This window comes from Vulpes lagopus, chromosome 8, assembly GCF_018345385.1.
Source record: "Vulpes lagopus strain Blue_001 chromosome 8, ASM1834538v1, whole genome shotgun sequence".
NCBI classification, from domain to species: Eukaryota; Metazoa; Chordata; class Mammalia; order Carnivora; family Canidae; genus Vulpes; species Vulpes lagopus.
This window is the reverse complement of record NC_054831.1, coordinates 33,849,642-33,876,218: the sequence shown is the minus strand read 5'-3', so window position 1 is coordinate 33,876,218 and position 26,577 is coordinate 33,849,642. Positions and strand designations below refer to the sequence as shown.

General features: G+C 41.9%; 1 protein-coding gene across 2 annotated transcripts; it reads left to right on the top strand.

Moving 5' to 3' along the window:
• Positions 1-111: 111 nt before the first annotated feature.
• Positions 112-25,786, top strand: EEF1AKMT1 (EEF1A lysine methyltransferase 1). Of its 2 annotated transcripts, none has more exons than XM_041768320.1 (5): positions 112-262; positions 13,244-13,406; positions 17,233-17,312; positions 21,817-22,097; positions 23,842-25,786. In XM_041768320.1, the coding sequence occupies exons 2-5, from the start codon at positions 13,263-13,265 to the stop codon at positions 23,976-23,978; spliced, it is 642 nt and encodes a 213-aa protein (XP_041624254.1). In that variant the 5' UTR covers positions 112-262; positions 13,244-13,262; the 3' UTR covers positions 23,979-25,786. The 2 variants fall into 2 exon arrangements, with proteins under 2 accessions (XP_041624254.1, XP_041624253.1); XM_041768319.1 differs by having other exon boundaries at positions 17,230-17,312.
• Positions 25,787-26,577: the final 791 nt, after the last annotated feature.

Genomic DNA, 26,577 nt, shown 5'->3' with positions numbered 1-26,577 from the left:
ACCTTAAATGTTGTCTTTTACTGCCACCATCCTCGGAGGTAATTTATAAGACAGAGAACGGCGAGAGTCCGCACTCGCGGGAGGTTGGAGCGGGGCTGGAACAGCCGGGAGGCACCACCCTCCCAGGCCTCGCGGAAGCGCCCTCGGGAGGGAAGGCCTACGCATGCGCGAACGCGCGCCCGCGCGGGGCGGCCCCGCCCACTGTCCCACCCTAGGCGACTGCGCACGCGTGGCTCGAGAGGGGACGATCCCGGGCGCCAAGGTGGGGTCTCGTTTACGCGCTGCTCGGGCTTCGGAATCGGTTATGGTTCTTTTTTTGTCTGTCACCCTTTCTCCAGTGCAGTAAAGAAGGAGGGATTCAATTAGTGGTGTCTAGGGATGGCAGGCGAGTTGCAGCCGAGCCGAGAGTAGCTGCTCGTGTGTGACCCGGCCTCGGCCTCGTGAGCCCAGCCCGGAAGGGTCTGCCCGTCTGGGGTGAGGCAGGCCAGGTGCGGAAGGAGAGCACCCCCCCCCCGGGCCGGGCAGGACGGGAACGCCCCTCCGGTCAGAAACCGGACGGGGCCTACTGCTCCTGACGGCCAAGCCTCCGCACCTGCGCTGGGGCCTTAGGAGCAGGTGCTCTGCCGGCGTGGGGTGCAGAGTGGGGTAGACTAGGCCTCAGCTCCCCAAGGGCAGGCGGTGCTGCTGCAAGGGTCCAGGGCACAGGACGGTCACAGTCACGGGCCCCGCTGGATGAGGACGCTTGGGTGGGGGTGGGGGTGGGGCGATGGGTAAGAGAGGAAGGGCCCAGGGCACCAGAGAGGGTCACAGTCTGGAATCCCTCTGGGTGGGGACACCTCCGGCGGGGAGGGTGATGGGTTAAGAGCAGGATGGCTTGATAGGGATGTGGCTGCGGGGAGGTGTACATACACAGCAGGTGCTGACCGCGTTGTACGTTTATGATCCATATTAAACTATAGGCCATTCTTACCCATTTGTAGGGGAAGCCTCCAAACTATCTCAGGTCCTCCCCTCTCCCCTCCCCCCCGCATTTACTCAGGAGTCTGACAGGAGGCCTAGGTTAATGCCCTTTCCACTGAATCACACTGCCTTGACCAAAATAACTTGCAGACGGCAATATGACGCTGTGTGAATGTATACGGTTGGGGAGGGGAGTGGCTTGCTTTAGTAAATTTGATATATGGAAATTGAATAATTTTATACATTTGAAATGTGGATTTACACGTTACTTTTAGGATTATGTTAGTTATACTGAATAAGTACTATTTAAATAGAAAGTAACCACAATCCATTAGGAGCCTGCTAATCCCTCCGGATGCTGCACATTAATGTGTCCCTCCCTTTGCTCATGCTGTTGCTTCTGCAGTCCTCACTCTTCATCTTTTCTTCTCCCTCTAGGCCAAGTTAAAATGCCACCTGCTGTTTCACTTCTATTCCCTGCCCACACATGCTCTTCATTCTGATCCCACTGCCCTAAATGGTGGATGTGCTTTTTATTAGAGGTCTCACCACATGATCACAATCATTTGTCTATTTCTCAACGTCAGCACTGTAGACATTTGGGGCCATATAGTTCCTTGTTGCAGAGGGTTGTCTTGCAAAGGTATGGTATTTGCCAGCATTCCGGGCCTCTACCCACTAGATAACCAGTAGTACCCTCCCCAGTTCTGAGAACCAAAGATGTCTCCAGACATCACTAGCTGTTCCACTCCTGGGCAGGGCGTGTGCAAAATCTATGAGAACTGCTGATCTCCTATATGAGCCTTAAGGAAGCATAGCACTTCCCAACTCTTTTGGTTGTGAAATCTCTTTTACATCAATTTCATAAACCCACTTAGAAAAATTTTAAAACATGCTAAAGATAATGATGCAGTAGTGACTTAATTAAGAGGTATATTGAAACTAAAGTTCATTTAATTTAGTCTGTAGCAATGTTTATTACATAAGCAGATTTAAGTTTTCCCCACTTAACAAGTGATCAATCTTTTTTTTAAAGATTTTATTTATTTATTAATGAGAGACACAGAGAGAGAGAGGCAGAGACACAGGCAGAGGGAGAAGCAGGCTCCATGCAGGGAGCCCGATGTGGGACTTGATCCGGGGGTCTCCAGGATCACACCCTGGGCCAAAGGTAGGCGCTCAACTGCTGAGCCACCCAGGGATCCCCAACAAGTGATGCAATCTTGAATTCACTTTAATAATGTAGGAAACAGTTGCTGAAATTGCAGCCCCTTCCACTCTCCCACGTGTTCCTCCATTGATCTTACCATCATCCAACACATTTTATTTGTTGCTTATAGTCTCTCTGTGCCTCACTAGAATATAAGCTCCAAGAGGACTGGGACTTTGATTTCCATCACCAAGAACAGTGCTTACTACAGGCAGTACCTTGATAAGTGATTACCAAATGAATGGACTTGGTCAGCTTTAAGAGAACATTTTATTTGGGGACAAAATTCATGCTAAAATATAGATTGGAGTGTATTTGCCTTTTACAGCTGTGAAAGTAGACAGTGTTCTTAAACTCCCTTTTGGAATTCTTTATTTTGTGTTTAATGCCAACTGGTTATGATTTTCATGTTTTATTTCTAAGTGATTAGCTAAGAGCTTTCAAGCTGCAGCTTGAAAGCCCTTCTCAACAGATGGAGCTGTGGAAAGTGCTTAGTACTAATAAATAATTCAAAGTTTTCTGTGTATATTAAGGATATATGTATGTACATGTGCCTATATGAATGTATATGGACATGCACACATACATATATGTACACACATATATTAACACACACATACTTTCCTTTGTCCTCTACCTTTTCTAGACAGTATTGTGGTTCAGCTTTGATCAGAAAATGATTGTACGCTTCAACTCTGCCAGGAGACGTTGGATTTTAATAGTTGCCCGATTCTTTTACTGAATGAAAGGAACTCCTAATCCTGAAATACCAAACCAAGATGAAACCTTTTAGTAGGTTGCAGATCAGTTTGCTGTATTTTCTTAGTGTTTCTCAGTTTGGCATGCACAACACACTAATCTTTGGAATTTCCACCTGGAAATTCTCCCACCTGATGGATCCTGGTATGCTTTGCTAAAAATGTATTCTTTGTGCTTTTTGTTGCTCATTTAAAGCCTTTTACCATTCCTCTGTGGGACTGCTGCAGACACTTCTATTGTTGATTTAAGTTTTTATTCTAAATTATAACCTCAAAGGCAAATAATTCATCCTGCTTTTGATTTTTCCACAACTATAAAACTTAACACATTCTCAAATTCAGTATAAACAAAACTATAAAACCACAAAGTTCACATTAGCAGTTGATTGAGAATATTGTTTTATTGCTGAATTAGCAGGCAGTTCTTTTGACATTCCTAATTCATTTATTTTTAAATATTTTTTTATAATTTTTTTTCATGAGAGACACAGAGAGAGAGTCAGAGACACAGGCAGAAAGAGCAGCAGGCTCCATGCAGGGAGCCCGATGTGGGACTCGATCCCAGGACTCCAGGATCATGCCCTGGGCCGAAGGCAGACACTCAACCCTGAGCCACCCAGGCATCCCTATCCCTGATATCCACTTTAATAATGTTTTACCCCAATATATTTTTTTTAATTTTTATTTATGATAGTCACAGAGAGAGAGAAAGAGGCAGAGACACAGGCAGAGGGAGAAACAGGCTCCATGCACCGGGAGCCCGACGTGGGATTCGATCCCGTGTCTCCAGGATCGCGCCCTGGGCCAAAGGCAGGCGCCAAACCACTGCGCCACCCAGGGATCCCTACCCCAATATTTTTATTGTGGTAATATACATGTTACATAAAATTTACCACTTAACCTTTAAGTGTATAGTTCAGTAGTGTTAGTACATCCACACTGTTGTGTGACAGTTGCCACCATCCATTTCCAGAACCCTTTTTCATCTTATAAAACTGAATCTATATACACGTTAAACAACTTCCTATTCCTCCCATCCCTTGGCAACCACCATTCTACTTTGTCTTGATGAATTTGACTACTCTAAGCATCTTGTATCAGCGGAATCAGAGTAGTTGTCTCTTTGTGACTGTTTTTCACTTAGAATAATGTCCTCAAGGTTCACACACTGTAGCATGTGTTAGAATTTCCTTCCTTTTTAAGGCTGAATAATATTCTTTTGTATATATATATCTGTTCATATGTTGATAGATACCTGGGTATTGGTCTCCTAAATCACGTAGAAAAAAAAGAGTTACAAATTGAAGTTACAATAATACTAGCTTTTACAATTGCCCATTTAGTTACCTTTCTGAGACCTTTATTTCTATATATGGCCTTTAATCACTGTTTGGTGTACTTTCATTTTAACCTACAGGACTCACTTTACCAATTTTTGCAGGGCAGTTCTAGTGGTAACAGATTTTCTCAGCTTTTGTTTATCTGTAAATGTCTTAATTTCTCCCTCACTTTTGAGGTACATTTTCATCAGATACAGGGATGTTGGTTGATTTTTTTTTTTCTATTTAGCACTTTACTATATCAGTCCACTCCTTTCTACCTCCAGAGTTTCTTTTTTTTTTAATAATAAATTTATTTGTTATTGGTGTTCAATTTGCCAACATACAGAATAACACCCAGTGCTCATCCCGTCAAGTGCCCACCTCAGTGCCGGCCACCCAGTCACCCCCCCACCGCCCACCTCCCCTTCCACCACCCCTAGTTCGTTTCCCAGAGTTAGGAGTCTTCCATATTCTGTCTCCCTTTCTGATATTTCCCACTTATTTTTCCTCCTTTCCCTTTTATTCCCTTTCACTATTATTTATATTCCCCAAATGAATGAGACCATATAATGTTTGTCCTTCTCTGATTGACTCATTTCACTCAGCATACTACCCTCCAGTTCCATCCACTTTGAAGCAAATGGACCTCCAGAGTTTCTAATAAGAAATCTACCAATTATCTTATTGATGATCCCTTGTATATGGCAAGTACCCTCTTAGTGCTTTCAATATTCTGTTTTTGGCTTTTGATAATTTCATTATAATGTGTGGGTATTTGAAATTTATTCTACTAAAGAGTTCATTAAGCTTCTTAGATGTTTATAGTTCTTTCACCTAATTTGAAAGTTTTCAGCAATTATTTCTTCAAATAATTGCTTTGCCCCTTTGTTTTCTCTTTCTGAGACTCCCACTATGTGTATTTGCTCCGCTTGACAGTATGTCCTTAGGTTCTGTTCATGTTTCTTCAGCCTGCCTGCCTGCCTTCCTTTCCTTCCTTCCTTCCTTCCTTCCTTCCTTCCTTCCTTCCTTCCTTCCCCCCTAACTCAGTAACTCTTATTATCTTACCTTCAAGTTTGCTGATTCTTCTGCCTCCTCTAATCTGCTTTTGAATTCCTCTAGTGAGTTTTTCATTTCAGGAATTGTAATTCTTAGCTCCAGAATTCCCTTTTGATATTTCCATTTTGTTACATTTTGTTCATACATCATTTTCTTAGCTTCTCCCACATCTTCCTTTAGTTATTTTAGCTCTTTAAGACAGTTGTTTTAAAGACTTTGTCTGGTTGGTCCGCCATCTGCTCTTTCTCAGGGATGGCTTCTGTTGATTTACTTTTTTACTTTGAATGGGCTTTACGTTTCCAGTTTTTTGTATGCCTTGTGATTATTTTGTTTAAAACTGGATATTTGAATGTAATGATGTGGTAACTCTGGAAATCAGATTCTTCCCCTTCCCAATGATTTGCTGATTTTTATTATCATTCTGTTTGTTATTTTTGGTTTTTGATTGTTGTGGGGCTGTCTATGCTGAGTATCAACCTGAGGTGTAAACAAGGTCTTCTCAGGTTTTTTTCTGAGCCTCCACTTCTTCCTGGGAAGACCATCAGGGACTTTCTGAATTTCCCTGTATATGCATTTGCTTTTTATAATGATCTAGTCCTTAAATATTTGACTCCCAAAAGGAGAAAAAGAGAAAAATACGGTGAAGAAAGAAGTGCTGGCCCTTTAAATCCTCTCAAAGTTTCTTCAGCTGGAGGTGGAAGTAATAGTGGGAGCCTTGCTATAGGGCTGCTTGCCTCTGTGCCTCCACAATCAGAAGCAGCAGTTAGTGATCAGTACACAGGTCCCCAGTATTTGAAGAACAGAGGCCTTGGTTGCCTACCTTGTCACCCACAAATTGCATACAAACTGCTGCTGGGAATTTTTAAATTGTTTGCTTTTAGGTTTTGTATTTGTTTATTTGGCATCAGCTAATTACAAAGCCAAACCAGTGTCTAGAGTTGTTTACATCTTCCCCGCAAACCAGCTTTCATAGGCACCTGAAGGTCATATCACAGACCTCCCAAACATAAACTGTAGAATGTGTGTTTTTACTGTGTGCCCAAACAGGAGACATCCCCACCTAGTTCCTTTCCACTCATCTTAGCAGTAGAGTTCCTGGTGTCTCTCTGCTTTCTTGTCCCCACATCACAAGTTTTAGGTGGCCAATCATGGTGCACTGTGCCTCTCCTTTCTAGGAGGACTATGAATAATATTAAAACACTTCTTGTAATAGCATTGATCCCTCCGTGTCCTCACCTTGGTATATTAACACCAAACATAAGACAGAATCATGTGCACAGCTTCCTGACCAGGAATAATGAGCGGGAGATGGGAAGCCACTGTAGAGCTAAGTGCCAGACCTGACTGAAATTAACCATAATTTGTCCTCCTTGCAAGCCTTCAAATAAACTCTAGTGTTTTTCTTTAAGTTTTTATTTATTTATTCATAAGAGACACACAGAGAGAGGCAGAGACATAAGCAGAGGAAGAAGCAGGGTCCCTGAGGAGAGCCCAATGTGGGACTCCATCCCAGGACCCCAGGATTACAACCTGAGCCAAAAAGGCAGACACTCAGCCACTGAGCCACCCAGGTGTCCCAAACTCTAGAGTTCTAAAATAGTTACATCAGACAGATTGTGCCAGTACAGGTATTGAGGTATGGAGACAGTCTTCCCAAAATCCTCTTAATAACTTTATATACAATACACTCTTTTTCACCATTCATTCCCGTGGATACCACTTAGACATTGTTAATTCCCAGAACAGTCTCACCTCTTTCTGACCACTTTATTATGAGGCTATAAAATGGTGGATCTGCTGCATGGATGATTCGTTGCATTATTGCCTACAGTTGTTCCAGTGATAACTCTGTTTCATCAAATCTGAGACACCATGGATTATAAGAATACCATCACTTTAAGAAAACATGCCTACAATTATACTTATATACCATCATTTTAAAGTTACATCCTTATTTTTAAGTTGTTAGAATGAGAAAAAATAGGTGAAGGATACTTGGACCTCTGCAGATTAGTTTTGCAACTTTCTGTGAATCTGTAAATATTTCAAAATATAAAGTTTAGAAATGAGAATTGGGTCAGAAAGTAGGAATATTCTTATATCCAGACTATCTAATTCTTTCAAAAAGGAGATTATACTAATTTAAATTATTGCCCAAATTAGAGAGTACCAATATCCCTACATTCTCATCAGCATTTCCATTCTTTTGATTTACTTGTCTTATCTGTCCACTCTTATTTTGGCCATTTGTTTCTCGTGCTGAGACTATATGTAGGAACTAATCTAAATATTGATAAATTTCGATTTGTCTGATGTTTATACAAACAAAGCTTCAGTCAGAAAAACAACATAAAAGTGTACACAGATGTTCATGGTACTTTATTCATAATAAGCCAAAACCTAGAAGCAAGCCTAACGTCCTTCAGTGAATGAATGATTAAATAAATCCTGGAACCAGTATGTCAATTTCCATTTTAAACTTACATGCAGGGACTCCTGGGTGGCTCAGTGGTTGATCCTTTGGCTCAGGGCGTGATCCTGGAGTTGGGGGATCAAGTCCCGCGTCAGGCTCCCTGCAGGGAGCCCGCTTCTCCCTCTGCCCGTGTCTCTGCCTCTCTCTCTCGCTGTCTCTCATGAATGAATAAAATCTTTAAAAATAAATAAATAAAACTTACATGCACATTCATGCATGTGCACGCACACACACACACGCACACCCTGCTTGAGAGAGATTGAATCTGTTGATCAACTTGGGGAAAATTGACACCTTAATAATACTGATTCTTGTAGTTCATGAGCATGGTATGTCTCTCCTTTTATTTAGGGCTTCTCTAATTTCAACAATCTTTGGAATTTTCAGTATCAAGGTCTTACAGTCTTTGTGTTAAATATACTCATAAGTATTTTTATGCTATTTTGTGGAAAATAGCTTTTAGATATAATTTCCACTTATTTGGCTAGAATACAGAAGTGCAATTTGTTTTTCTGTATTGACCTTGTACTCTGAAACTTTGATAAACTCACTTATTAATTCCAGTAGTTTTTGTTGAAGTTGGTTATGCTTCCTTAAAACTTCTAAAAATAATCATTATCTTAAAATAATTTTAGATTTACAGAAAAATTGTGACAAACATGCAGTGAGTTCCTCTATACCTATAACCAGTATCCTCTATTAATATCTTTTGTTAAAATAGGATATATCTGTCACAATTAGTGAACAATACTGATACATTATTATTAACCAAAGTCCATACTTTATTCTGATGTCACTAGGCTTCTCTCAGCAGTGACTGTTTCTTATGTTTTTCTTGTTTTTGACCACCTGGCAGTTTTGACAAGTATTTTGTAGAATGTCTCTTAATTGGGGTTTGCCTGGTTTTTGGTCATGCTTACACTGAGATTCTGTGTTTTTCAGGGAGGGAGGGAACCATGGAGGTGAAGTGTTGTTTTCATCACAATATATCAAGGGGACCTGCCATTGATAATGAATTATCACCACTGATGTTGACCTTGATCACCTGCATGAGAGTAGTATTTCCTTAGGATTTTTTTTTTTTTATGATAGTCACACACAAATAAAGAGGGGGGGAGGCAGAGACACAGGCTGAGGGAGAAGCAGGCTCCATGCACCGGGAGCCCGACATGGGATTCGATCCCGGGTCTCCAGGATCGCGCCCTGGGCCAAAGGCAGGCGCTAAACCGCTGCACCACCCAGGGATCCCTCCTTAGGATTTTCTCTGTGAATAATCAGGTCTACTAATAGGGACACTTCTTCCTTTCCAATCATAATGTTTTTTGTTTTGTTTGTTTCCTTTCTTGCCTTAATTGGCAAGGCCAAGATAATGTTAAATCAAAGTGGTGACAGTGAATAGCCTTCCCTTATTCCTGAGCATAGACAGAAAGCATTCAGCATTTCACCACTAAGAAAAGTATGAAGTTTATGTTTTTTGTAGGTGCCCTTTTACAGATTGAGGTTCCCTCTTACACCTAGTTTGCTCAGTTGTTTGTTTTTAAAGATTTTATTCATTCATTCATGAGAGACACACAGAGAGAGGCAAAGGTACAGGCAGAAGGAGAAGCAGGCTCCCTGCAGGGAGCCCCATGTGGGACTCGATCCCTGGACCAGGATTACGCCCTGAGCCCAAGGCAGGTGCTCAACCACTGAGCCAGGCAGGCATCCCTGCTCAGTTTTTAACATGAACAGACACTGATTTTTGTCAAATGCTTTTGTAGTAGCCATGCAAATGATCATATGGCTTTTCTCACCTGGGTGGCTCAGTGGTTGAGCATCTGTCTTTGGCTCAGGGCATGATCCTCCAGGATTAAGTCCCACATTAGACTCCCTGCATGGAGCCTGCTTCTCCCTCTGCCTATGTCTCTGCCTCTGTCTCATGAATAAATAAAATCTTTTAAATAAATAAATAAATAAATAAATAAACTGTTAAACTAGGAGTCAGCAAACTTTCTGTAAAAGACCAGGTGATAAATATTAGGCTTGTCTTAAAAACAACTATAAGCCATGTGTAAACAAAAGCATGTGGCTGTTTTCCAGTATTTTAGTTTGCAGAAACAAGCCACAGGCCTAATTTGGCTGCAGGCCATAGCTTCCTATAGCTAAGATGGTTTGCTCCACCAGACTTAAAGTCAGGCTCCTGAACCTTTTCGGCCCGTTTGTGCACTTCTTTGTAAATCTAGCCTTAGCAAGAACCTTGATAAATAAGTTTCATCAGAAACCAACTCCTGCCCCCTCCCCTCTGCCTTTGATATCTGATCACCTTCAATGTCTGATCAGAAATTGAGCCAGGTTGTATACTGACACGTTTTATGTTAGACTTAATCTGACATTAAATAAATTGGCAAGTATTCCTTTTTCTTCTGTTTTCTGGATGATAAAATTATCAACATTTCTTCTTTAATTTTTTTAAAATATTTTATTTATTCATGAGAGACACACAGAGAGAGAGAGAGAGAGAGAGAGGGGCAGAGACACAGGCAGAGGGAGAAGCAGGCTCCATGAAGGGAGCCTGACGAGGGACTCGATCCTGGGACTCCAGGATCAGGCCCTGGGCTGAAGGTGGCGCTAAACCACTCGGCCACCGGGCTGCCCTCTTCTTTAAATTTTGATAGAACTCCTCAATGAATTTTCTTGGTCTAGAGTCTTCTATTTGGGAAGGTTTGGTAGCAAAAGTAGTCTGTCTTTTATAAATATAGCTCTGTATGCTTCCTTAAACAAATAGTTTGATTTTACTTGTTTTTGAACTTTATATAAATCTGTCATAGTGTTTTTTTTTTTTTAGAGATTTTATTTATTTATTCATGAGAGACACAGAGAGAGAGAGAGACAGAGACACAGGCAGAGAGAGAAGCAGGCTTCATGAAGCGAGCCCGATGCAGGACTCAATCCCGGGATTCCAGGATTATGCACTGGGCTGAAGGCAGGCACTCAACCACTGAGCCACCCAGGTGTCCCTGTCATAGTGTTTGTACCTTGTGTTTTGCTCCATCTCTTCCTAAAGGGGAAACTGCTTATGCATAGAGGACTTATTTATATTTCTGGATTAATTTGTGTGATGTTTTATTTTATTTTTTTGTTTTTGTTTTTGTTTTTTTGTGTGATGTTTTATTAACAAGCTTTTACAAGTGAGTCTTTGATGAAGATAAGAAAGAAGGAATCAACAAGCTATTTGTACTTTATGAATATATATTGGTTTATCAGTAGTTGGTACATATGAGATTTCCTTTGGTTTGGTTTTGTTTGTGGTTGTTTTTAGGATCATAGGTAGAATGGCTAGCTTTTTGATTTTGAAAAGGAGTACAAAAGCAGCATCTAGAGGGCATTTCTCATTTTTTAAAAAAATATTCATTTATTTGAGAGAGAGAGGGAGATAGAGACAGCAGATGTGGGGGGGGGGCAGAGGGAGAGGGAGAGAGAATCTCAAGCAGACTCGATGCCGAGTGAGGAGCCCAACAGAGGGCTGGATCCCAGGACCCTGAGAGTATGACCTGAGCCAAAACCAGGAGTCAGATACCACTAGGTGGTACCAACTAGGTGCTCCAGCATTTCCCAATTTAAATGGCTGCCTTCCTCAGTCTGGGGAATTTGCCAGGTTTGAATGCTGTTTTACCGGCTGCCCTTTGTGGCGCGGGCGGGAGGCCAGGACTGTCAGTCAGACACCCTCATAGGACTTGAAGGTGTAAGGGAGCAACCTGACGAAGCTTTTGAATAATCTATGCTGATTTTCAACACATCACTTGCTGTACAGTTTAGACATAATGTTTTTAAAAGCAAATAGGATGCTGTTTTTATGCTCTTAGATGACTTTTGACTTAAAAATATGTTTGGTGCCTGTGTAGTAAGGAATTTGACCTCAGTCAAAGAGAGGTTTGGCCTTTGTCATGGCCTTTGGGAGGTAACATGTAAACACTTAAACTTTCCCAAGTTGTAGGAAGGTCATTTATTTATGGGGGGCCCTGAGGCCATATCAACCCTACCTCATGGTTGGGGGAGCTCGTGAGGGACTTCAGCCAGGTGGGCAATCATTCAGTCACTTTTACCAACAACATAGTGAAGCCTTCATAAAAACTGGACACCAAAACTCTGCAGAGCTTCCCTGGTTGGCAGGACTTCATGCATATTGTCCCACCTCTGTGCTGGGGAGGGTGATGCATCCTGAGGGTGACAGGAGCTTCCTATTTGAGACTCTTCTGGACTCTACCTTATGCATCTCTAAGTTTGGCTGGCTCTAATTTGTATCCTTTTTTTTAATTTTTATTTATTTATGATAGTTACACAGAGAGAGAGAGAGAGAGTCAGAGACATAGGCAGAGGGAGAAGCAGGCTCCATGCACTGGGAGCCCAACGTGGTATTCGATCCCGGTCTCCAGGATCGCACCCTGCACCAAAGGCAGGTGCCAAACCACTGCGCCACCCAGGGATCCCTCTAATTTGTATCCTTTCCCTGTAGTAATTACTACTGTCAGTAAAATCGCTATCAGTGAGTTTTGTGAATCCTTCTAGCAAATTACTGAACACAAGGGTGGTTTGGGGAACCCCCTGAACTTGCAGTGATCAGAAGTCTTGGGCAAACTTGCTGTCTGGACCAGTTCTGTGCCTTAACCTCGCAGTCTGGCTAACTCCAGTAGTACTCCGAGAAATGACTGCCCTGGCCATCAGGTCCTGCAAGACACCTTCCTTTTTTCTCCCTCCCCGTGTTTTACTTCTTCCCCTTCTGCTTGCTTCTATTTAAATTTCCCTTTCTCCTTGCTTCCTTTAAATTTCCATACCTCTTCTATTCCTCTCCTCTATCTATCCTTCACTCATCCTATCTGTAACACCGCTGAGCCTTAGAGTACCTCAACAGTGACATCCAAGCTTGGAATGATCTCCAATTCAGGGAATCTACTGTGAGATGTCCACAGATGCCTATTGGGGTGCCAGAAGAAAGCAAAATGTCTTTAGATACTCACAGTAAAAAATTACATTATGCCTTGAGTCTTAAAAATGAGAGAATCTGGGGATCCCCTGGGTGGCTCAGTGGTTTGATGCCTGCCTTTGGCCCGGGGCACGATCCTGGAGTCCCAGGATTGAGTCCCACATCGAGCTCCCGGCATGGAGCCTGCTTCTCCCTCTGCCTGTGTCTCTGCCTCTCTCTGTCTATCATGAATAAATAAATAAAATCTTTAAAAAAATTTTTAAAAATGCGAGAATCTCATTTGTAAAAACTGAATACATGTAAGGGAAAAGCCTGCATTTCTTTAAGCTGTCGTTCAGTAGGAGATTTCCATAGATGTTTGATCTCGGAAATTTTAAATATGAGTTTCCCTTATAAAACTCACTTCCAGTTTGGATCCTTGCCATGAGATAAAAAATTTCTAAATTGTTATTCAATGTGAAGGGGAAAAATACCCCAGCAACACCTTTGCTCATTTATTTGCAGGTTGTAGACCATTTGTGAAATGAGTGACTCTGATGATGACGATATCCCTCGGCTATCTTCCCACACATTAGCAGCCCTCCAGGAATTTTATGCTGAGCAGAAGCAACAAAGTGACCCTGGCAGGGATGATAAATATAACATTGGAATAATAGAAGAGAACTGGGTAAGTAAATCCATTCCACATCTCTCAGGAAGTATAAGTATGGCACCGATTCCACACCTGTCCACACCTGCCCTGTGTCTGTGTCCCACTTCACACCCGTGTCTGTCTTACCTGCCCCTCAGGAGCTATCTGTGGAGCTAAGACAGAAAGCAGTCCATGAACATTGAAGACAATATAAATGCAGATTTTCCTGTTCTGTCAGGCTAGTAGTGGTCAGATAAGTGGACTTTTCAGATACGGGGACGGCATGTCATTTATGACCAACACAAACTTGTGCCTTCCTCCTGTATAGAGATGGTTTCTGTGGGTTTTTATGTAGCTCATCATCCTTGAGGAAGGGGTAAAATACATCATTGCAATAAATGGGGTAACTGAACTTAAACATGCAACAAAAAAAGATGAAAGGGAGTTCTAAAGAAGATGCTAATTTTTAGTGCATAGAATGTATTTTAATTATATTTTTATGGTCTAAATAAAATTAGAAATTAGGGGAAAAAATGAGTTGAGGGAAACCAAATCTGGAACCTGGACATTTAAATTTTTGAAAAATATAGTTTACAAATAGATGAAGCTTTGGTCTGTGCCCACCCCTCAATAACGGATTTGTCTCCCTCTGTCACTTTGCAACTAGAAGAGAACTTTTATATGCTTTTCTTTTTTTTTTTTTTAATAGCCTTTTACATTTTGTGTCAAGTTTGGATCTCTTAAGTTGTATAGAATTCTGTTTATCATCTATTTGAATCTGACTGATAAAAATATTTCTTTACATTTACACTAAATTTTCCTCTTTCTTCACAAAAATTCAAAAGCCACAAATTTCCCTTCTTCCCTTCTTCACAAATTTCCCTTCTTTACATGTCTTTGTCTTCTAGTTTGATGCTTCTGTAGTAAATGTCAGAAACTTGAAGTACTACATTATTATTTTTCTTTTTCCCCCCCGCCTAATGTTTTAAGCACTGTATGTTCTTTTTCTGACTCTAAAAGCAATCCATGGCTGTTGTAGAAAATCTGTAAAAAGATGAAGACCAAAAATAAGTAATCCTAATCCCACTACTTACAATTAAGTATTTCTATAATTTTGACACTTTCTTTGGTTTAGTTTCATTTGTTTATCAAACTGAGGAAATCCCCTAGGGAGAAAAAAAAGTGAGAGAGAATGATAACAAGTATTGGAAAGAAAACATAAAACTAGAGAATAAATCCAGGAGACTCAATATTTGACTAATTGGAGTTCTAGAAATATAGAACAGAAAACAAAGAAGGGAGAATCTTCAAAGATTAATACTAGAAAATTTCCCAGAACTGCAGATCCTTTACTAAGACACAAAGTTACATGACTGTGAAAATTCTGTATGCAGGTGACAAGATCTTAGAACCATCCAGAGGAAAAGCAGGCTACCTACAAAGTCTCAGGATGAGTCACACTGCACTTCTTGATAGCTTTGTTATAAACTAGGAAAAAGTGGAGCAATGTCTTCAGTATTTGGAATACAATTTTGTTCAGCCTAAATTCTGTACTCAGCTATCAGTCAAATGTGAAGATAAAACAAACAAAAAAAAAACCACTTTAGAAATGGTAGGTCTATGGATTGACCTCCCATGCGCTGCTTCTCCAAGTCGCCCAGAGGATGTTAGAGGGATTAGAGGTAGGCTCAAAGAAACAAGCAAATGATACATTATTAAATCTAGGAAAAAGAAAAGTTTCCACACTTAGAAGGAAATGGAAGCATAATGTATTACTTGGCCCCACAGTGAACACTGACAAATGATTTTTACCCAAGCAGGTTACAATTATATGATTAGGTAAAGGGACATGGATTAATCAGGAGATAGCATTTAGGGGCACCTGGCTGGCTCAGCCAGAAAGACATGAGTCTCCTGATCTTGGAGTTGTGAGCTTGAGCCCCAGATTGGGTGCAGGGATTACTTTAAAATAAATACATAAATATACTTAAAAAAAGAAAGTAGCATTTAAAGCATAATATTTGGAAATATGGGGCCAAATGATCAAAAGAAGAGCCAGGAGTTCAAAGAGGCTTCTGAGGAGTGGGGCTCGGGTGGTAGGGAGATGTGGGGCAGGGGACTGTTGTTTTTCTTTGAAGGCCTAGTAGTGCTTTTGACTTTTAAAGCCATGTTCATGCAACATGCTGATGATGAGGAAGGTTTTCATTTTTTAGAAGGGTATGAGGAGAGCCAAAACACACAGCTGTGCCCTGACAATGCTGGAGTAAGAGCAAGGGCAGCTCGGTAGCCAAATGCCAGGAAACTCAGCCACCTCCCAGATCAAGTCAAGCAGAGCTCTCTGTGTGTGCTAGGGGCTTTCCTCCAGCTTCCTAAGCAAAGAGAGTCAGAGGTTGGCATTTTCCTGCAGCTAAGAATGGTTAGACACTAACATAGTTCATACCTATGCATATCCAAATGAATATGTACATTCTGTCTTTGGATACGTTTATCCCCCCTTGATATTTTCTAGATCAACAGTCACATAGTGTGCAGATATTAGTAGTTTAATGCCTTTTTGATTCTTACTTATTTTCTTGCATTAATGCAATGACTAGATCCCGTGTAAAATGTTGAATAAGAATATTGAAAGCAGGGGCGTCTGGGTGGCTCAGTGGTTGAATTTTTTTTTTGAAAGTTTTTTATTTTTGCGTTTATTGAAATGATATGTTTTGGAAACATTTTAAAAGCTGGATTCAAGAGCCATCAGCACCCTTGCCTACTCCCACCACTTCCTCCTGGCCTTGCTATTCTGGAGGGAGGCCTATTGGAGAATTGGACCTATTCCATTGCAGAAGAATCTACTTTTTCCATTAAAATTTTACTTCCTTGGGGCACCTGGGTGGCTCAGTGGTTGAGCATCTGCCTTTGGCTCAGGGTGTGATCCCAGGGTCCTGGGATCGAGTCCTGCATCGGGCTCTGCACATCTGCACAGGGGGCCTGCTTCTCCCTCTGCCTGTCTCTGCGTTTCTTTGTGACTCTCATGAATAAATAAATAAAATCTTTTCATAAAATAAAATTTTACCCCTTTAATTTATTAATTAAGTGGATAATTAAAGATCACTATGAAGTTAAAAGAAAGTTATCAATCAGCATGAAAAGAAGAGCAAGATGACAACTTACTCTCAAGGGAAAAACAAGTAACTCAGGAAGCATTCATAAGGTAGAGACAGGGAGCCTCGGAAGATGATTATAGACCAGGTTTTGCCAATGTCATCCCTGTGGTGTCGTTTAACATGTTCTTCTCTCTTCCATATTTATGATTCTGCTAAATTGGCAGTTGAATCTAGAAGCTTAGATTCAGGTTCAGTATTTTGGACAAGAGTCACCCAAAGGTGAGAGTGTATTCTTCTATCTGCAAAAGCATTGACTGGTTGTCTCCTTTGGGGATATCAGCAGCCCTTGGTGCTCAATGCCTAGATTCTAGTAATTAGGGCCTTCTGTTAACTGAAAATAATTTCAAAGAATAATTCATTTTATTTTATTTTTTTTTTTTTTAAATTTTATTATTTATTTATGATAGTCATACAGAGAGAGAGAGAGAGAGAGAGAGGCAGAGACACAGGCAGAGGGAGAAGCAGGCTCCATGCACCGGGAGCCCAACGTGGGATTCGATCCCGGGTCTCCAGGATCGCGCCCTGGGCCAAAGGCAGGCGCCAAACCGCTGCGCCACCCAGGGATCCCGAATAATTCATTTTAAAAAGAAAAAGAAAAAGAAAGAAAAAAAATGAAAAAAATATGCACACCAATATGGTAGGTATGAATTAAAAGGACATGGTTTCTGGCAGTTCTAAAATGATTTGGACTCATCGCTCTGTCACAGCAGCTGAGCCAGTTTTGGTACAGTCAGGAAACTGCCTTTCACCTTGCGAAGGAAGCCATCGCAGCTGCTGGAGAGCATGGCAGGTGAGATCCAGATTTTGTTTCTCTTTTGTCTTCTAATATTTGAAATGTCCTTCGTAGTTGAGCAGTAGTTTGTAAGAAGTCTAAACCATAATCTGCAAAAGTGGTAAGTCATGGTTTGCGGAACATAACAAAGAACTGCTCCAGTACTGAGTTTAGGGACACATGGAAATCCACTCGTTGTAAGATGTTCTACCTCTGTTCTTTATTTTAACATTTTTAAAAAATTTTAACATTTTCTAACCTGTTTCTTACCTCTATACCCCTACTGTTTGCTTTAAAAGAAAAAAATCTTAATGTTTGACTTTTAAAGTTTTAAGAATATGAGTTTCTGGGGAGCCTGGCTGTTCAGGTGGTGGAACATGCAACTCTTGATCTCAGGGTTATAAGTTCAAGCCCCATGTTGGGTGTAGAAATTACTTTTTAAATAAAATATTAAGAAAAAGAATACAGGTTTTCTATTTTTTTAATCCAGTTTTTATTTTCATCAGAATTTTGCATGCATATAATTTAAAGTCAGGGGACCCCTTGATGGCTCAGTGGTTGAGCATCTGCCATTGGCTGAGGATGTGATCCTGCAGTCCCAGGATCGAGTTACACATTGGGCTCCCTGCATGGATCCTGCTTCTCCCTCTCCCTCTGCCTCTGTCTCTGCCTCTCTCTCTGTGTGTGTCTCTCATGAATAAATAAATAAAATCTTTAAAAAAAATTTAAAGTCAAATTGTGCTACAAGGAAAAAAAAAAAAAATCAATTGCTTGTTACCCCCTTGTGCGCTTCCCTTCCCTTTTCTGCTCTCTTTCAGTGGATGCTTTGGTATTTACAATCATATTTCTAAATACATGTTTGTATTGGCACTTCTAGATCTGTCTGTCACTTGTAGATGTTCTTTATTGACTTCTCACTATGGAGTGTGAGGATTTAGCGCTCTCTCATACTCCACACATATGCTTGCTTTCTGTCTACACTCCTGATAGATTTATGTCCTAAGTTTGGTTAGAACAGGATTTATTTTATGCCACCACAAATGCTCCTTACAGCTGAGCCTTATACTTTTCCTTCTCTGTATGATTTTTCCTTTTTCTGAAGAAAATAATTCTTATATTTTATGTATTTTTATGTTCATATCACAAATTAACTTTCAAAAAAACAACAACAACAACAACAAAAAAACAAATTAACTTTCAAACCCTCCTCTGGTTATGTGAACCTCCTATCAGGAAATTGAGACATTTTTCAATTCCATGAAAGAAGTTACTCCTGAGGCTCTACCAGCTGCTCCTATGTGGACTAGTTGATTTCTGGCTTTGCTACTGGCCTTACCTGGTATCTCCCTTCACCATCATGCTTTGGAGCCCTTTTAACTCTCTCCTGTTCTGACAGAAGAAAGAAATCAAGGAATTGATCCCACTTACAATTGCACCAAAACCATAAGATACCTAGGAATAAACCTAGCCAAAGAGGTAAAGGATCTGTACTCTGAAAACTACAGAACACTTACAAAAGAAATTGAGGAAGACACAAAGAAATGGAAAAATGTTCCATACTCATGAATGGGAAGAACAAATATTATTAAAATGTCTATGCCACCACAAGCAATCTACACATTCATGTAGTCCCTATCAAGATACCACCAGTATTTTTCATAGAGCTGGCACAAACAATCCTAAAATTTGTATAGAACCACAAAAGACCCCAATAGCCAAAGTAACATTGAAGAAGAAAACCAAAGCTGGAGGCATCACAATTCTGGACTTCAACTTATATTACAAAGCTGTGATCATCAAGACAGTATGATACTGGCTTAAAAACAGACACATAGGGCAGCCCCAGTGGCCCAGCAGTTTAGCGCGGCCTTCGGCCAGGGTCGTGATCCTGGGGGCCTGGGATCGAGTCCCGCGTTGGGCTCCCTGCGTGGAGCCTGCTTCTCCCTCTGCCTGTGTCTCTGCCTCTCTCTCTCTCTCTCTCTGTGTGTGTGTGTGTCTCTATGAATGAAAAAATAAATAAAATCTTTTAAAAAAGAAAAAAAAAACAGACACATAGATTAATGGAACAGAATAGAGAACCCAAAAATGGACCCTCAACCTTATGGTCAACTAATCTTCCATAAAGCAGGAAAGAATATCCAATGGAAAAAAAGTCTCTTCAACAAGTGGTGTTGGGAAAATTGGACAGCCACATGTGGAAGAATGAGATGGGACCTTTCTCTTAGACCATACACACAAATAAATTAAAAATTGATGAAAGACCTAAACCTGAGTCTGGAATCTATCAAAATCTTAGATGAGAACACAAGGAACAACCTCTTTGACATCCCCCGCAGCAACGTCTTGCTAGATACCTCTCCAAAGGGAAGGGAAAGAAAAGCAAAAATGAACTATTGGGTCTTCATCAAGAAAAAAGCTTTTGCACAGCAAAGGAAACAGTTAACAAAGCTAAAAGGCAACCTACAGATGGGAAAGATTTGCAAATGTCTTATCAGGTAAAGGGCTAGTATTCAAAATGTTTAAAAAACTTATCAAACTCAACACCCAAGAAACAAAAAATCCAGTCAGGAAATGGGCAGAAGACATGAATAGACATTTGTCCAAAGAAGACATACAAATGGCCAACAGAAACATGAAAAAAATGTTTAACATCACTTGCCATCAGGGATATACAGATCAAAACCACAATGAGATCCCACCTCACACCAGTCAGAATGGCTAAAATTAACAAGTCAGGAAACAACAAATGCTGGTGAGGATGTAGAGAAAGGGGAGCCCTCTCACACTGTTGGTGGGAATCCAAACTGGTGCAGCTACTCTGGAAAACTGTGGAGGTTAAAAATAGAGCTACCCTATGACCCAGCAATTGCACTGCTAGGTATTTATCCAAGGGATATAAACACAGTGATTCAAAGGGGCCCCTGCACCCCAATGTTCATAGCAGCAGTGCCCCCAGACTATGGAAAGAGCCCAGATGTCCATCGACAGAGGAATGGATAAAGAAGAGATGGTATACACACACACACACATATACATACACACATACACACAAGGGAATATTGGTCATCAAAAGAATAAAATCTTGCCATTTGCAAAGACGTGGATGGAATTAGAGGGTATAATGCTACCATGTGATTTCATTCATATGTGTAATTTAAGAAAAAAAGGTGAAAATAGGGGAAGGAAAGGAAAAATAAGATGAAAATTGAGAGGGCAAACCGTAAGACTCTTTAGGTAGCAAACAGGGTTGCTGGAGAGGTGGTGGGTGGTGAGATGGGGTAACTGGGTGATGGGCATTAAGGAGGGTATGTGATGGAATGAGCACTGGGTGTTATAGGCAATGAATCACTGATGAATCACTGAACTCTACCTCCGAAACTAATAATAATAAAAAAAGTCATGGTTTACGCTCTTATTCCTTGAGTATCTCGCGGAGTAATGACTACATAGCATTCCATTTAAATGTGTCACTATCGACTCAATAATTTAATATTTAGATTACTTCTAGCTTTTTAGTAGTTGGTTTAAAAGTCAAATGTTGGGGGATGCCTGGGTGGCTAGTGGTTGAGTGTCTGCCTTTTGGCTCAGGTGTGATCCCGGAATCCTGGGATCGAGTTCTACATCAGGTTCTCTTCATGGAGACTGCTTCTCTTCCCTCCTCCTGTGTCTCTGCCTCTCTCTATGTGTCTTTCATGAATAAATAAAATCTTTTATTTTTTTTTTTTTTTTTTTTTTTTTAAATATTTTATTTCTTTATGATAGCCACAGAGAGAGAGAGAGGCACACACAGGCAGAGGGAGAAGCAGGCTCCATGCACCGGGAGCCCGATGTGGGATTCGATCCCGGGTCTCCAGGATCGCGCCCTGGGCCAAAGTCAGGCGCCAAACCACTGCGCCACCCAGGGATCCCCTAAATAAAATCTTTTAAAAATATATTATAAAAAAGTAATAAAAGTTAAATGTTGGGACACTACTCTTCGTAAACTGGGAACTGTTTATAATGAAACATTCTTTGATTTCCTTATACAAAAAAGAAGCAGCAATTCAAAGTAGCTTGTCTGCACTGAAGTCAAATTTTAAGGCATCCTTGCAGAAAACTGGAGTTATTGAGGCAGTCATTTGGGGTTTTTCTTTCTAGATTATGAAGATTAGAGAGTAACTTCAAAATATTTGAGACGAAAAGTATTAGAAGTAAATGTTAAAATGAGGACTGATATGAAAAAAACAAACTTAAGCCTTGGGCTAACTTTCTTCCCAATGTATTTCTAATGTTTACATTTATTACATTATTCTTTCATATCTTAAAATTTTGAGTTGCAGGATTTTTAAACACTAGATTCCGTAAAAGTGAGCCAGTGTAGTTTTCTCTTGAAATTTACTGTCTTTACATTAGTTGGTACTCTGGTTTCCTTTAAGAAAAGCTGAATGCAAGTACCTGTATTTTCTTAGTGAAGTAGTTGTTACTTAGCACCATAAGCTATCCATTAAAGATCTTTCATGAGTTTGTTCCTTCTGTTTTCTAGAATAGCCTGTGTGAGCACCCCCAGTGTTTACCAGAAACTGAGAGCCCTACACAGAGAAGACTTCTCTGTATACATCTTTGAATATGACAAAAGATTTGCCATATACGGAGAGGAGTTTATCTTCTATGATTATAATAATCCATTGGATTTACCAGAAAAAATTGCTGCACATAGTTTTGACATCGTAATAGCAGATCCTCCCTACCTTTCCAAGGAGTGTCTCAGAAAAACATCAGAAACCATCAAGTATCTGACTCAGGGCAAGATTCTGCTGTGCACAGGTAGGTGCCAGAGGAACACTGATGACAGGATATTTCAGCCTTAGTTTTCAGGAGTTAAAAGAGATCTCAGAACTCAAATCTGGAATCCACCTGCTATGTGACCTTACACAAGTTGCATAACCTCTCTGTGCCCGGGTTTCCTTATCTGTAAACTGGGATTGGTAATACTACCTGCCTTTCAGCATTACTGGAATTAAGTGATAGGATACACGTGAGGTGGGGTCTGGCACTTGGTGAGTGGGCTGTGTTATTTTTTACTCATCATCATCGGGCATAGTAGGAGTATTTGATCCACCCTCTACCCTTGATGAAAGAGACACATGGAATCAATAATGTTAAAACGAATTGCCTAAGGTTACAGAGCCAGACCCTGGATTAGATTTATTTAAGCAGAAGAGTTTTCTTACTGGTGAGAGTGATGCACTTTCTTAAGGGTCGGTAGAGAATTAGCACATTAACTTGTGCTCAGCTACTGGGGAGGCTGGTGTTTGGGCTCTCAAGGCCCCTCAGGCTGGGCTGAGCCGGAGCCAGAGCTGCAAGGAGTCTGTTCTCTCTGGTGTTGGAGAATTGTCAAGAAGCTGACTCTGGTTCTCTCAAGTCGTGTTTTACTTAAGGCTTGTTAATTCCACAGTTGTTTGCCAGCCACCTGGGGTGGGGAACAGGCTGGTGCTCTGACCCCACGGAACATACCTTTTAGTTTTAGGGAGTAGGTTAAAATCCATAACAGAACAGATGGAAGAGATGTATGAGCAGTTCTGATAAGTGTAGTGAAACGATCAGAGAAGGGTGGAGTGGGCACCAAGATTGTGCGGCACCCCTAACATGGGGCCAGGAGGGCTCCTGGACGAGCAGCATTCCCATAGAGGCCTCAAGAGGCTGCCCCCACCCCTGGGGGGAAGAGGTTGTAATTTCAGAACCGGTGCTGAGAGGCCCCCAGTTTTCCTCCTCCTCCTGGTCCTTGGAGGAATGTGGGGAGCACAGCTGGTGCTGCACAGGTGCAGAGCCCCACAGGTGGGGGGAGCTAGAGGTGACAGCAGGAGTTGGGATATAACCCCAGTTTGCCTAAAGTACACTTTCACGTTGTGCTGAAAGGGATCAGGGTGCCCATGGAAGTAGGCCCTGGCCATGGTCTGGATGAGCTATGGCAGCAGGAAGGAGGGCGGGGAGTGGAGAGAAGGAGACAATCCAGGACGAGCCCTGGGTCTGTGTTGGTGCTGGCTGGGGAAGTGCTCCCTGCCATGGGGTTCTGTGGGAGCCATGCTCCAGGCATGCAGGGATGCATCCAGGCAGTGGCCCCGTGCCAGGCAGCAGGTGAGACATGGGGGCACTGAGCCAGAAGCTGGTGTGAATGTCCTCCCACGAGTTCACAAGACTAGGTATCACTGAGACGAGGGGGGGGGGGGGGAATTCTTGACTCACAGTTGGAAAACACTAGTTCCTAATAGTTATGTTTACTTTCCTATGTTATTTTGTGGAATACAACTATTCCTACATTTCCAAGTGTCTCAGTTTTGCAGAGGTAGAAAAAAACATTTATTAAGTTAAAAAGGGGAAAAAGAAGGTAATTTGCAAATGTGTTGAAGGAGGTAAAAGGGGATATAAAGAAATTACCTTCCCCCTTATTTGTTCAGTGATATTGTCATCTTATTACTTCTTGCATTCTAGTCTAGAATCACTTCACTGCTGGCAATGGCACTGCAGTTGGGATTTTAGGCTTTGAGTTCACTGAGTCTGTTCCCTTCAGGTGCCGTCATGGAAGAAGAGGCAGCAAAACTTCTTGGCGTGAAGATGTGCAAATTTATTCCAAAACACACCAGAACCTTGGGAAATGAGTTTCGCTGTTATGTGAATTATGATTCTGGGCTAGACCGGGAAATCTAAATGTAGTAATACAACAGGGTAAAGGATCCTGTGGGACATTTCTCTTATTATTTCCTTGGTAGATTGAAAAGTGATAACCTCCTCTCCTCTCCTCCCCTGCAAAGTGGGGCTATCTCTGGCCTAATTTGCAAAATAAAGAATCCAACATCTCATGATGATTTCCTCATTGCAGGCATCTCCAGAGCTCTAGGTGCTTTTGCCAACTTGAACCCATGGAATTAGAGTGGGAAGAAGTCTTTGAATCCATCTAAAATCTTTTCTCCTCACCTAAGAATAGGTAAAAAAACACTGAAGTACAGGGACCCCCAGGTTGCTCAGTGGTTGAACATCTGCCTTGGGCTCAGGTCCGGATCCCAGGGTCCTGGGATGAAGTCCGCCTCGGGCTGCCCGCATGGAGCCTGCTTTTCCCTCTGCCTGTGTCTCTGCCTCTCTCTGTGTGTGTATCTCATGAATAAATAGTAAAATAAAATATTTTTTTAAAAAACTGAAGTACAAACAGTTTAGTGGCTTGGCCAAGACCTGAATTAGGACTTAAACCAGTGCCTCAGGCCATCTGCCCCCTTAAAACGGGCCTGACTCTACCCAGTGGACTGCTGATTCTTCACAGATTTGTGAAGGGGCCGTCATCTACTCCAACCCCTCAAGGAGACACGACTTGCCTCCATGGAAAAAGCTGATAGTCCTTGGAACTGTATCTGAAAGCCTCACGGATTTTTCCTCTTCGCCCCAGTTCTTGGAGGGATGACAGGAACGTAGCCCAGGTGCCCTCTGTGTGGGCACAGCGCCTCCATGCTCAGCCAGAGCCTCATCAAATGCTCCAAGCCGCCTGAGGACGTGCCGTCTGCAAACCAAACACTATAGCAAAAAAGGTGAGAAGCATGCTAGACAAAGTTACTCATCGCTCAGCCACATCACAGAACACTTCCTCCTCAGAGGTCCCAAGGAAGTAATTACTGAGAGCTGCAACATGGTTGGATATCAAGGGCCTTGTGCTGAGTGAAAAAAGCCTGTCCCCAAAGGTTACATACTGTGTTCCCATTTATGTAACATTCTTGGAGAGCAGATTGGTGGTTGGCAGAGGTTAAGATGGGGGTGGGGGAACCAGAAAAGGGAGATCTTGGTGGAACTGGAACTGTTCTGCATCTTGATTGTGCAGCGGTGCCACAAAACTCCACGATGGCATTAGGTGGCACACACACACATAACGCTGTGAGCTCTGAGTGGGGCCTGTGGGCGGCACCAGTGTCCATTTCCTGGGTGTGATTCTGTGCTTAAGACCTCTCTGTAGTATTTTTGCAATTTGCTGTGAATCTAGAATCATTTCAAAATAAAAACTTTAAAAACAGGGTGGAGGAGGTATAACATTTCCCCAGCCAATAGGACTCGCTTTGCTAACAAAACCTGATCAGAAGTGACGCTCATCACTGCCAAGCAGAGCTTTCCTTTCTTTCAAAAGGGGCTAGCAGTGGTGTTTCACGCAGCAGTGCTCTGGCTGTGCACGTCCTCGTCCTCGAGAGGAACGGCGGAGCCGTGGGTGTGGGGGCAGAAAGCCGACATCGGCTCTTGAAAATCAGGGACTGCGGTTGCTCCTCACGGCTGTGGAAGCCCAGCCTGTGCTGCAGAGCCTGCTGCCCTGGCGCCAGTGCTCAGGAGGTGTGGGGGCTCTCGTCTCTCAGTCCCCAATTGCCCTACTTTGGGATAATTTTTAATATACTTTAAAAATCACTTGGTATTTTTATGAGACATTAAATTTTTATCAGTATATCAGCACCTGGCACATGTGAAGTATTCAATAAATGTTTGTTCTTTAAAAAAATACCTCCTACCCTATTATTTCCTCATGAGTCAGTTTACTAGAAATTACCTAGACCAGTAACAAATTTTAGTAACAAATCATGTATAGAAGTGTAATGTGTAACTTAGGAACTGTGGGCAGGCAGCAGCCTAGAAATACAGGATTTTAGTTATCCTGCAAGTCTAGCGTCTAGATGAGGAGGAGAAACCCCATTTCTTTGTGGAGGGAGGGGAAGGGAACGGCAAAGCCTGACTCATTAAACGTTTAATTAAATTGCTGTATAATAAGCAGCCAACATGTGTTTTATTACTTTGGACCCCTTGTGATTTAGCAAACCTGTGTTCCCATGCGATCCACTTCTGGATTTCATAAAAGGTCAGCCGCTCTGCCTCTGCAACCTTCAGAAACCTGAGTCAGGGCTGCAGCACTGCAGGCTGGGGCAGAGGAAGGCAGGTGCGCCCTGCATGGCCTGCCCAAAATCAGCTTCCTGACTTCTTAGGAGGCACCGTCACCTCCCACACTCGACCAAAGCACTTTAAAAACTAAAAAGAACATTTTAAGAGACCCCTTTTTAAAGTCTTTGCTAATTCAAAGATTTGCACTGAGACCCAAAATAACCATAGTAGGAGTGGAAAGAGGATGGTAATTTCTGTTTTACCCACGATCCAAAAGTCCACACAGCGACTTGGGTTGTTTGTGGTAGCTGGGAAGCACAGACAGGTGGAACACTGAGATGCCAGAGTAACTTGGGAGCCCCATTTCACAGGGGGGCGGGGGGGGGAGCGTCCTGCTCTTCCATTCCTC